General features: G+C 37.6%; 1 protein-coding gene across 1 annotated transcript in view; it reads left to right on the top strand.

The window, feature by feature from the left end:
- Window positions 1–13607, top strand: part of CNTNAP4 (contactin associated protein family member 4) — a gene marked incomplete at both ends in the record, with an annotated part of 283127 nt that overhangs the window by 234683 nt on the left and 34837 nt on the right. The window contains one exon of the mRNA XM_083353791.1: window positions 6905–7061. Within this exon, the coding sequence (XP_083209917.1) occupies window positions 6905–7061 (157 nt within the window). The remainder of the gene's footprint in view (window positions 1–6904; window positions 7062–13607) is intronic.

The raw sequence follows: 13607 nt of genomic DNA, 5'->3' as shown, positions 1-13607 counted from the left end.
AATAGCAAGCTTGTGTTCATGCACTGTAGTCGTCAGTCATTTTGCCATCTCCCCGATGTAATTGCAATTGCAATTCTGGCATGACATCTTGTACACGACTGAGGATTTTTCTTCATTGGGGAGTGGATCTTTAGGGTGCATGACAAGAACATGGACAATGCCTAGAGCTATCGCTACAACACATAGAACTATCAGCAATTCACTCTTAACAACAGATACCCAGAGACAACTACATCTTCCAAAAACGGATGCACGACAACTCAAAGAAATACAGCCGACCTCAACAAACAGACCGGTGACGTGCTCCATGAGCAGAATGCAGACACCAACAGTATAAATGCAATCTCCCCACCCCAGCGTTTCCATCCTGACAATGTTGGCAGTTAGCCAACGAAAGCTTGATCTTTTAGCAATAAAAACTGTTTTAGTTTTTCTTATTTCATCCCAGTGTTCGTTTAGTTTGTTAATTTTAACATGGTTATTTAAAAGTTTTAGAATATTCATTGAGAAGCTCCCTAACCAAAAAGTTTCTCAATAACACCAAGATCAGTGTGTAATTATGCTCAAAAACATTAAACAATATCTAACTCAATTTCTTGCCTAAACCTACTGTTTAGTAAAACTTCTTGGCCTATGATTTGAAAGGTATACAATAAATAACAAGAACTAAAAAATAAATCTAAATACTAAATCAGGTAAAGCACCATTTCTCAACCTTGGCAGCATTAAGGCAAATGGACTTCAACTCCCAACTCCCCAGCCACCATGCTGCCTAGGAATCATGGGAGTTGAAGTCCACCCATCTTAAAAGCAGCTAAAGTTAAGAAACAGTGAGTAAAGGATTCCATGAAAGATTAAAACCATACCTACGTCATATACTGTAAATAAAAGGATTCTGTTGTATATATCATACAGGTTTGTTTGCAAAATGCCAAACATTTTTTTAATATAGTACAGAAAGTACTATAATTGAGGAAATTTAGGAAAACAAAATCATACATATACATTTTTTTTAAAAAAGTGAAAAATATATCCACATAGAAATAGCCATCATGGAAATACAGTTGCATGATGTGGGAATTTAGACCTTCTGCAGCTGAGGCTTTTTTTATTTTGTGCTCCATCAGTTATGTTAAAAGAAACCAGAGACTTGCTTTGTAAAATCTGTGTTTGTTTTTGTGCATATGCAATTTGGCACGCACACGTACCCTTAGGTGCTGGTAGTGTTTGAATTCAGCAGTTACTCTTGTAAATAAGCAATTATCTAGTTTTCTCTACTTATAACAGACATTTATTCTGCAAACCTGACCTCCCCCATGTGCATCCCGTTCACTAAATGTATTGACAAATGCAATATTCAATTACAGTAATAACTATAAGTCTATAGCGTTAAACTTCATTCTGTTTCTGCAGAAAAAGAATTCATTGCACTCTACTCCTATATGAAAAGTATGTAAACAAGCATTCAGACCTCACAAGGTCATGTTTTGCATCTGTCTGATTAGGAACATTCATAGATAAAGTACCACCCTTCACTAATTGTTGCTTAGTGACAATCCTTTAATTGCATTAACAAACTCAATCAATACACAGCTTTATGAATTCAGTTAAAACTATGCCAAGATCATTTAGACAGAACAACAATGTACACATGTGTTACCACCAACCTGTCACTGGTCTGTTAATTGAAGTCCATATAAAGGGGAAGGAAAGGAGCTCTGAGAATGCACAGGTTTGTCATGCCAGCTTTCTTGACTGCTTTATACTTAACCCAATATGGTTATAGACCAAAGAACACATAGAGTTAATAGGATAGTTAATACTAGTATCCCAGAACATACAATATTATGCTGTCTGTCTTACTGTAGACATTTTTTCTTCTTCTGTTCAACCATGTCCAATTCTGGACAAGTCCCTGCAGTTTTCTTGGGAAGAGATTTTTCCCCCCACAAAAAGTGGTGCCTTAATAATCACACTAAACTGGCTGTCATGTAGACTTACTTAATGTTAAATCCAGGCTGACAGACAAGGCTCAGATTACAAATCTTCAGTTAGACACAACATAGAAGAAAGCTTCTTTGCCGGCCTCTTTGCTGCCATTAAGTGACTATCTGGATTTCTGCAGACCAGCCTCTAATCTATATATGTCTTGTCCCAATTACACAGGCACACAGTCAGAAGGGTTTGAAGTCTTTATTGAGGCTTTGCCGTTCTCAAATAGTGTTCACCCCATGCAGGAACCTGCAGAAAACCCAATGAGTCCAATCCTCAAGTCCGATAACACAGAGCAACTCCATAAAGTCACCCACCAAGTTCGGAGTCCCAAGACATATCCATGGTCTGACCACAAATCACAAAATCAAAATCCAGTCCAAAGTCCAACAAGTAAAGTCCAAAGTCCAGTTGCAGAGTCAAAGCTTAAATCCAAAGGCAAGAGCCATGATGGCAAAACAGATGCATGGCAAGAAACAGATGAGTTGTTTCCAGCATCACTTTACTCCACATGCTGGGCTAGATAGCTACTGGCTGGTGCAGCTCATTAGGAGGAGTGAGGCTACTATTTCACAAGTAGACTTCCCAACTCCATTGTGTCTCCCTCCTCTTGGCCCTGCAATGCCCTGGGATCTGGCGGAGAAGTCAGTCCTCATTGCCACTGACCTGATGAAGCTGTGCCCCTTCTCTGCCCACTGTTTCTGGCTGGTCTTCTGAGCCTCTGTCTGCACCTACATCTCTACCCTCTCTTTAGCAGCCAGACGCTCATCCAAACATTCCTTCAGCCCTTTCTGAGATTCCTGGCTTGTCCTCCTCCTCTCGCCCAACAACAACTGGTTCAGGGTCCCCCCACATCTTCAAGATGCTTCTCTATGCTCTGATCCAAAGTTCCTGAAGCTGACTCTTCCTCATAATCTGAGCCACCTTCTGGGGAACCCATTACAATATACTACTAAAACTCCTGTTTCTGTTTGTTTGTAACTTTACATTGGGTGAAATGGTCCACCATAGAGCAACAGTTGGCTGACAAATGAGCTAATGAATAGAAAGCAGTTAAACTCCAGGACTCATTACTCCCATGGGATTGAAATCTGTGGCCACTTCAGTGATTCTGTGACACATTGCTGTATGATTATTATATTTTCCTGCCTACCTCTTGCCTCTGTGGCCAGTTGACTGGCAACAAAGCTCAATGGGTGAGCAGCAACTGGCTGCTTCGGAACGGAGGCTGAAATTTGAAACCTTTTAATGGTGGTAGACAGTGAAGGAAGGATGAGTGAGTGACTCAGATGTCTGCTGAAGAAGTAGGGCTGGCTGGGGATTGCCACAGAGCTGAGCCCTCTTTCTTCCTGAAAAGAGGTGGCCCCAGGGAACATACCAGAATAGGGAATGGCAGTGCAGGTTTTTTTCACTGCACTGGGAGGAGGATCCCCCCCCCAAAAAAAGCGGCAGGTGGTTTTGTGGTTCATGAGAGGAGGGAAAATGGCACCAGCTTATATTTATATGTGGAAAAAAGAATATTCCCTGCCAACTTCCCATAAGTCAATAGAGAAACAGGCAGAAAGTGTGAACTCTTCTGAGGTAATGATGGCACAGTATACCTTAGGGCTTGAAATTTCGCAGAGTTGTGACCAGGATGCCTAACTTCCATGGGATTAAAATCTGACAAACTCATTTCTAATGCTCCCTGCCAACTTCCCATAAAGGAGGTCAGTGGGGAAGCCAGCAATAAATTGTAAGTTGCTCCTGCAACTACTGCTTTTTGGCCAGCCTGTGGATATTCTGTTTCTCTGTTTAAGTAAGGAAACATCTCTGAAACAAGTGACCGAATAGGTCATGGGTTGTCTAGTGAAACAAATAGAGCTGGTTAAAAAAAAATCATAGCAGATTTGCATTACTGCACAAGGTAAGCAGCCCAGTTTTAAGCTAGGATTTTTAGTATATTTGCCTTTTTTATTCCAAACAGCTTATGAACATGCAAACTGAATTGTATTTTGGAGACTTGGCTAATTCACTTCTAGCAGCCTTCTTTGTTTGTTGTTATTTGCGCCATCACTCATTGCTTTTTATTTTAATTTTGCTGAATGAACTCTGTCACAAAATACAAAGCATCACTTTTTTAATTACATGGCAAGAAACAAATGTATGAAGAGTTGAATTCATATTCTTTTTCTGCTCAGACCGTTTAAGTATATGAAAAGAAAAAGAAAATGCTTCAGAATACTTACAAAATAATGGTACTATCTTTAGCATACCTACCATATATGGAGGGCATGAAATAATGTTATAAATCTCCTTTTGCCGATACTACATAGTTGATTTTTAAAGAGACTTGAAATCCAAAGTTATAGGATCATGTAAATATATTAAGCACTTCTTATAGTTCTTCAAAACTTTCTCCCATCAAAAACAAAAGAGGTTAGATCAAAAATACTGGATTGTGATGGACAAACAGACAGGCAAGCAAAATGAGGTGTTCTACAAGCTGTCTATCTTTCTAGGATGAATAGCAAAGTCTGACAAATTTATGGAACATTCATATAATCAGGGCTTTTTTTGTCATAAAACGCTCAAAATGGAGTTCTGGCACCTTTTTTGGATTGAACCTTGTACGGTAGGCAAGGCGGGTTGTATGACATGTGTGAGTTCCAGCACCTTTTCTTCTTACAAAAAAAGCACTGCATATAATTACACATTTTCTTTCTCCTTCTGGAACTATGAGCTCATTTTAAAGGCCTGCTGGCCAGATTGTTGTGCAGCATGTGAACAAATCAATGAATTAAAGGCTGGGACATCATAGAGCAGACATGTCAAACTTGCGATGTCACATGACGTTACACGACTTATCAGAACTTTCCCCCCATTGCCGGCAATGGGGTGGGCATAGTTTCCTTGTGACATGGGCCAGTAGTTCGACACCTCTGTCATACAGAGTCTGAAAACCATGATCTACACTCAGATTTTATGCATCCCCTAATTAGATTTTTTTTTAAAAGCAAAGTGTGCAGAAACAAATTCCGTATTTTTAAAATGCAGCAATTGCTCTTGTGGATAATTGACTATTCCTAACAAAATCAGGATCCACATGCACAGCATCACATATTTTAACATTACTACATATTGTTTTCTTCAGCATTTATCATAAAGTTCACCTTTCTTTCTTCTTTAAAATGGATTGTCTTCATGCTTCAGATCCATTAGTAATTATCCTTTTCTCTGTATTTTGTGCATTTACCGCTCTATTTAGCCAGCAGCAACTCTTCTTTAATTTATCATACTGGAGAATTAAAACTGGAGATTTTTTTATTCTTGTTGTAAATTGTGCTGAGGAAAGATTTGTATGTGAAAAAATATTTTATGGAATTGGATACATTAAACCAAATTATACTAGTAAAATTACATAAACCATTTCTATTTTTAAAAAACTTTGACTCAAAAGAATTTTCTTGAGGTACTTTTTTTCTTAATAAAACTAAAAACCACATCAACAGAATTATAAGATGTCCAGTAATATGTTTCTCTATCATGGTCATAGAATCATGGTCAGCCTGGAAGGGTTCTAACTCAAGGTAGAACATCTGTTGAGGCAGGAACTCACAGAAGATTCAACAGTACTTGATTCAGTATGTGAGACTTGTCCAGAAGAAAGATATAGGGGATTAATAAGTCTTTTTTGACTACTTTCCATTAGTAAGCAGCAACTGGACCTGGGTGTCAACTCTGCAGGAATCATTACAAAGCCTTCAGTTAGAACAAAATCAGCTATTGCAATAATGTCTTTATCTTCACTGTTATTCTGTTGTTCTATCATGCTTGCTCAGTTCCTGATATAAATCCTTAGATTCTTAAACTATTCTTCTTCTGCCAAGGCCTGAAACCACTCACTTAATCATTGTGCTTTTTTTTTAACTGAGTATCAGTATCACTATCTCTTTGGACTTCTGCATGTAACACAAGGTTGCTATTACAGTAATCCAGTTTCTAACTGATCTTTATTACATCTGCTAAAGCCTAGAACAGGATGCTTCTATAATTGATCCAGCAGTATGTCACGTCCCTAGCTTCATACATTGCACTTAAATCTGGTAACAAAACTTTTCCCATCAGACTTTGCGGGCCTAGGAGGTGTACACATTCAGATGGGGATGGGGAGATTTGTAAAATAAAAGAAAATATCCATAGCACTTTCCTGAAGGAAAAGAGAACAGCAACAACTCAAAAACACTATCTAAATATATTCTAAAACATCAGAGAGTATGGGAAAATAGAAATATGTTTTTGTAGGAGAATAAGATTTTAGAGGAAATTGGAAGATAGATTTTGGCACAATGTTACTTGTAATATGACTATCATTGTCATATCTTGGATGACAGTTAAGTAGTCTGCCATAAGACCATTAACATTCCCAGTTGTTCCTACATGAAACTATTCCAACTGTTTAGCACATGATTATTACTTTTGTAATTCTTATCACAGTAACTTTTTTTAACCAAGTTGAAGCCTTTTTAGACAATATTTATTCTTCTAATCTCACAGCAGTGTATTGATCTTTTATCGATCTCCACAAAATGAAAATTACCTGAATGTTTTGGGAAGGAGGACTTCCGTCTTTTCATAAAGCAAATTTCTGAAGTGTCCTGTTAAAGATAAATGTTTCTAATATCATGGCTGACCAATTCAGGGATTACCAGTTCTCTGTTTCAAGTCATGCTCTAAGGAGAAACCTTCACAGTATGTTACTCATGGTAATGAAACATTATAATGAAAAATATTTTGGTGTTTTATCATAGTGGGATAATTTTATTTATTTTTTTAAAAAATTGTAAGCTATTTGGTTTCCTTGAGCCAAAGCTACTACTACACAGCATTGTCACACTCTAGAAACGCTAACTGGTTCTAACTTGCCTTATAGATGGCATTCCATTCAGCTGGTGGATTGGAAAAATCAATGAGACACAGACATACTGGGGAGGTTCCATTCCTGATGTGCAGAAGTGTGCTTGTGGAATAGAAGGAAGTTGCATTGACTCTCAACATGACTGCAACTGTGATGCTGACAGAAATGAATGGTGATTGTTTTCCCTCTCATTTCTTTTATTCTCGAGGCCAAATTTTAAACTGTGTTTTTGTGTGCTTCTAACTCTTTTTTCAGGTGTAAAAAAATGTCAGGAAATTCTAATACTATAGAGCTGCCCTCAGTATTCCTCCACTACACTTTCCTAAAATGCTTCATCCCCACATGCCCCCTCAAATCTGAAATTGGCTATGATTTTCTTAGGACTGAACCAAATGTTCCTTAGTAGTCATTTTCAGCACATTCCTAGATGATGCAGGATGGGCAAAAGAATTGAAAAAGACCCCATAGTTTTGGAATGTTTGAACCTAATCTTTCCTTTCCTTTCCTTTCCTTTCCTTTCCTTTCCTTTCCTTTCCTTTCCTTTCCTTTCCTTTCCTTTCCTTTCCTTTCCTTTCCTTTCCTTTCCTTTCCTTTCCTTTCCTTTCCTTTCCTTTCCTTTCCTTTCCTTTCCTTTCCTTTCCTTTCCTTTCCTTTCCTTTCCTTTCCTTTCCTTTCCCTTTTCCTATCGTATAATTCAAGAGTCAAACATAAGTTGATGCTGAATTTAATTACGGCAGCAAGACTCTTAATAGGTCAGTATTGGAAGAAGGAGGAACTGCCGACTATAGAAGAATGGACCTTAAAGGTTTCTGACCTGGCAGAGATGGCAAAGATATCGGCTTATTTGAAAGATCACTCGCAAGAACGTTATATTATGGAGTGGAGAAAATGGATCGAGTATATCCAGAATAAATATGGGACTAAAAAGTTTCATGTAGCATTTGAATAAGTCTTCCTTTCTTTTCTCTTTTTTTTCTCTTTTTTATATATTTTATATTAATAGTGTTTGTAGTTATCCTATATGAGCTAGAGAGTGATAGATTTTAGAGTTTATGGTTGTTAGCATATGGATGTTTATGATTTTTTTTTTGTTTTTTATACCTTGTACTTAGCTCATGGAAGTCGGGGGGGGAGGGGAGGGGGGAGGGGTAGGGAGGATTGTTAAAGATAAAATGTATGATAAAACTTTTCAATAAAAAAAAGAGTCAAACATAAGGACTTATTATTGTACACGCTTACTAAATGCCAGTTTTCTTTTGAGTAAAAACATATTGTTCTGGTAGTCAGTTGCCTGATGTTGATAACCTGGGAAAACTTGAAGGAATATAAACCTTAATTCCTTAATATCTGAGAGACCAAGAAGATATGGGTAAGAAATGAAAGGGTTTTGACAAAGATGTTTGACCTTTTTGATAATGGGAAAAGGTGGGTTTATATTGGTCACAATCATGTTTTCATATTTCATTTGGCCAGTAATATTGTATCTACGGCCAAAGAAATATCATTTCAGGACAGTGAAAGATGTTCAAAACCCAGAAATTTATGTTACCTTGTGGTTGAAGAATTGGTCTATATACTTTCATGAAAAGAGATATTCTTGTCTACTCAACTTCTGGGCTACTAATATAATAGCATACAGGCATTATAGTATATAATGTGGTAACAGCCACATTTTTGAGATTTCAGATTAAAGTTTTCCTATTTTTAAATACTGAAGTAATGATGTAATGTTTCATAGGTGTGTTTTAGAAATTTAACAAAGCTCAGCAATCCAGCACCAAATATGCTTGCTTTCCAAACTGTATAGTAATAGTAAAGTTGGAATGGACCTTGGAGGTCATCTAGTCCAACCCTCTGCTCAGGCAGGAAACCCTATACTATTTTATAAGTTTGGAAGAGCACAGATTATTGTTATTGTGAAAAGCTCATAAACTTGGATAAATGTTAGCAAAATATCCTTTTTTATTCTCATGAATGAGATAAAATAGGGAGCAAATAATCACTGATTGGCTGGCAGGTTTCTGTGCTTAGCTATTCAACAGAAAGGAAAAGCTTTGATTGCTAATTTATGTAAGCTCTAGAGCTCAGAGCTAAAGAAGCTTCTTGGATGAGAAGTGAAACATTTTCAAAGAAAAACAAGAAAATCCAGTTGCCTCTTGAAAAAGCATCTTTGGGACAACCATGACCTGGATGACGGATAATCTCTTGTGAGTCCTAGATTCACAAACAAGTAGACCTGCCATGCAGACCGCATTCTGAGTGGATCTCTATTTATCTTAAGGCTCTTTAAAGATGGATTGTAAAACCTCAGGAAACAAAAGAATGGTCATTAGACAGAGTTCCTTCAAGAATAGAAAAACCCCTGTAAATGACAAATGATCTTTTGAGTGTTGAAAAATCACATAGGGTGGGAAAGATGTTAACCGAGTGGAAACAAAAAATATCTACTTTCAGAATTGCAGGGAATGTTTATCTTAGAATCTATTACATTTCTTTATTCTATTTTAAAATGTTAGATTAGTTTCTCTGTAAAATGGTAGGATAGTGTGGGATAGTGGAAAAGGAAATATTGGAGACTTACAGGTTTATTTTTCAGAAACAGAAAAGAAGGTAACACTTTTCTCATTATGCAGAGAACAGTTTGCCTGGGATACAGTAAAGAAAAGATCGGTAAATGCCTGCTGTAATACATTCATGCCAAAGTATGATAAAGATGAAAGATTTTAGAAAGCATTGCCAAGTCAAAACATTTTTCATAAATCAGACCCAAACCAAAATACTTTCTTAAAATAATGATGCTTTGATTAAAACATTAATGTAATTTAATATTACACATGAAGTTTTCATCCATGCTGCCTGCCAAAATGCAGGGAGAGAATGTTAATTATTATTAATCATCTTTAATTTTTTAAAGCCTGCTATGGCTGTAATGAGCTTAACGTCCCAGATAATCACAATGAGGTGGTCACTGACCTCGAGCCAGACATCCTAGAATGTGAAGTGAAGTGGGCCTTAGAAAAGCTGAGCAACAACAAAGCTAGTGGAGGTGACAGTATTCCAGCTGAGCTATTCAAAATCTTAAAAGACAATGCAGTAAAAGTGCTACACTCAATTTGCCAGCAAATTTGGAAAACTCAACAGTGGCCACAGGATTGGAAAAGATCAGTTTACATTCCAATTCCAAAGAAAGGCAGTGCCAAAGAATGTTCAAACTATCGCACCATTGCACTCATTTCTCATGCTAGTAAAGTCATGCTTAAAATCCTACAAGCTAGACTTCAGCAGTATGTGGATCGAGAACTACCAGAAGTACAGGCAGGATTTCGAAGAGGCAGAGGAACTAGAGATCAAATTGCCAACATACGCTGGATCATGGAGAAAGCTAGGGAATTCCAGAAAAACATCTACTTCTGCTTCATTGACTATGCTAAAGCCTTTGATTGTGTGGATCATAACAAACTGTGGCAAGTTCTTAAAGAGATGGGAGTACCAGACCATCTTATTTGTCTCTTGAGAAACCTATATGCGGGTCAAGAAGCAACAGTGAGAACTGGACATGGAACCACTGATTGGTTCAAAATTGGGAAAGGAGTCCGGCAAGGCTGTATACTGTCGCCCTGCCTATTTAACTTATATGCAGAGCACATCATGAGAAAGGCAGGGCTAGATGAATCAAAAGTTGGAATTAAGATTGCCGGAAGAAATATCAACAACCTAAGATACGCAGATGATACCACTCTAATGGCAGAAAGTGAAGAAGAACTAAAGAGCCTCTTGTTGCGGGTGAAGAAGGAGAGTGCAAAACTTGGGTTGAAACTTAACATTAAGAAAACCAAGATCATGGCATCTGGCCCTCTCAATTCCTGGCAAATAGATGGGGAAGAAATGGAGGTAGTGACAGATTTTATTTTCCTGGGCTCCAAGATCACTGCAGATGGGGACTGTAGCCAAGAAATTAAAAGACTCTTGCTCCTGGGGAGGAAAGCCATGGCAAATCTAGACAGCACACTAAAAAGCAGAGACATCACCCTGTCAACAAAAGTGCGTATAGTCAAGGCTATGGTCTTCCCAGTTGCAATGTATGGCAGTGAAAGTTGGACCATAAGAAAGGCTGAGCGCCAAAGAATTGAGGCCTTTGAACTATGGTGCTGGAGAAGACTCCTGCGAGTCCCTTGGACTGCAAAGCGATCAAACCGGTCAGTCCTAGAGGAGATCAATCCCGACTGCTCTTTAGAAGGCCAGATCCTGAAGCTAAAACTCAAATACTTTGGCCACCTAATGAGAAGGAAAGACTCACTGGAGAAAAGCCTAATGCTGGGAAAGATCGAGGGCAATAGAAGAAGGGGACGACAGAGAATGAGGTGGCTGGATGGAGTCACTGAAGCAGTAGGCGTGAGCTTAAATGGACTCCAGAAGATGGTAGAGGACAGGAAGGCCTGGAGGAACATTGTCCATAGGGTCGCGATGGGTCGGACACGACTTCGCAGCTAACAACAACAACAACATGGCTGTAATATGCCATCTAATTTTATCACAATACTACTAAATGCCAACTGCTTTAAAAAGAGAAAGGATTGAGCAAAAAACCTTCTTCACTTGCTCTTCTGTAATTGTGACAACTCCATCCCTTCATAATCATCTAATATTTTTGCAAACCTCTGCTAAAAACCCAATCAATTTGCATTTTCCTCATGCATAAATCTGATTTTCATTTGTTAAAAAGCAGCCCATTTTTAAAGCTAAATATAAATATGCATATAAACAGTTTGGAAAGCAAGCAAATTTGGTGCTGGATTGCTGAGCTTTGTTAAATTTCTAGAACACACCTATGAAACATTACATCATTACTTCAGCATTTAAAAATGGAAATCTTTAATTTGAAATCTCAAAAATGTGGCTGAGAAAGGGCAGTCTTTGCCTACCCCTTAATTTTTATTCCCTCCCCAGAAAAAGAAAGAATTGTAGACATTTTGCATTGGATACTTCCCTTCTGTCTCACCCAATAGATTCAAAGCATTGTACATGTTGTTGGGTTGTTGTTGTTTTTTTAAAAAATTGTCTTGCAGATCTACTGTGCTAATGATGATCTCTGAACAAATGTTTATTTTTGGCTCATCGTTGATGTTACAGAACCCACCACTCCATGCACTGCTTCTCTTTTTTTTTTCTTTTATGAAATATACAGAAGGACCTTTCAAGCACCCTTTCCAATTAAAATTATTAAAGGGGACAATTTTTTGTGACCTTCATCCCACTTCATCAGATCAGATCTTATTTGAGACACTTAATAAAATTTATTACCTGAAAAAGTCCTACCAGATTCCTTCTGATTTTTTTGCCCCATAGACCTTTCCTGCTACAGTAAAAGATTTTTTTGAGGATTCAGATTTATTTTGGGTTCGTCTGTTCAAGACTTTAAAAATGGTTATATGAAAAAGACAAAAAGACAACTTCTAGTTTATGTTATAGTTACATTCTTCTCCTCCTTTGAGTGAAATTAAAATTGTCCTTCATATTTGGAGAGGGAAGTATTGTTGCAAATATTGAATGTAACAAATTCAGAATTATTAATTTCATAATTTCTGTGATAAGATAAAACATTGCAAAATTGTTGGTTTTACCAATCTTTTCCAATTCCATATTCACTACATTTTGGGGTCAGAGTAGGGAAAAATTCCTAGTCATTTGAAAAACTTGAGAAGAACAGTCGTAATACTTCAGGGCACATCATGTTTGGGAACAAGTAGTTATGAGGTAGATAAACAAATATCTTTGAAACAATATTAGTTCTAGAAAACTATTCTGATTACAGGATGATGAATGTATGATTCAGTTCAAGTCAAAATTATCCAGTTAGAACCTGAATTGTGTGCAGGTAGTCCCTGCATATGATGACAATTAGGACCAGGAGTGCTGTTGCTAAGTGTTGCAGTAATAAAATATGACCACTTTGCTTAGTGATGGCAATCTAAGCAGTTTCAGTTGTTGTCAATAAGTGAATGGCCCTGTTGTTAGGTGAAGCAACCTCCTTCTGGCTTTCCACAATCAAGTCATTTGCAAGCCCGGGACTTACTTTTTGGGAAAGGGAGTGTGGGAGTATGTGTAGGATCAAACAGACTATGGGAGACCCTTGGAATTGCTTGCATTTTTAGATTTGAGAGGATTCTGAAGCCTTTCTACTTTGGGTTTGAAAATCCTTTCTGGCTGAAAATTCTGCTTGGTTTTTGGTACTAACAGTCCAAGTACAATTTCCAGAGTCAAGAGGAAACTGGAAATGCCCTGTTCCAAAATCCTATTTGTAATTCAGCAGAGATTTGGGCCAACCCCCAAAGATGAGGGGGGATTATCTTGGTAGGCAGCAGTGACTTCCAAGCAGCATTAACATCCTTGGAAAGGTGGCAGGGAAGATTGCAAATGGCAATCACATGATCCCAGAGTGCTTGGCAACGTGTTGTACTTGCAAGCATGGGGATGCTGTAGCGACTGTAACTTTGGGGACTAGTTGTAAATTCTTTCATTCAGCACAATCATGACTTAGAATGGTCACTGAATGAATCACAGTTATCAAGAATTATCTGTAATTTCACTCGAGGCCTAAGTAAAAAAAAAGTGTCCATTGATTGTTGTAGGAAAATTAGAATTTTATTTTTTTTAAAAAATGAAAAAAAACAATTATAACACTGTGAACACTTCTCAGAAGATTAAGCTTGCCACATGT

The sequence above is a fragment of the Vipera ursinii genome, assembly GCF_947247035.1.
Source record: "Vipera ursinii genome assembly, chromosome: 2".
NCBI classification, from domain to species: Eukaryota; Metazoa; Chordata; class Lepidosauria; order Squamata; family Viperidae; genus Vipera; species Vipera ursinii.
The sequence above is the reverse complement of the archived record's forward strand: the minus strand, read 5'-3'. Positions and strand labels throughout refer to the sequence as shown.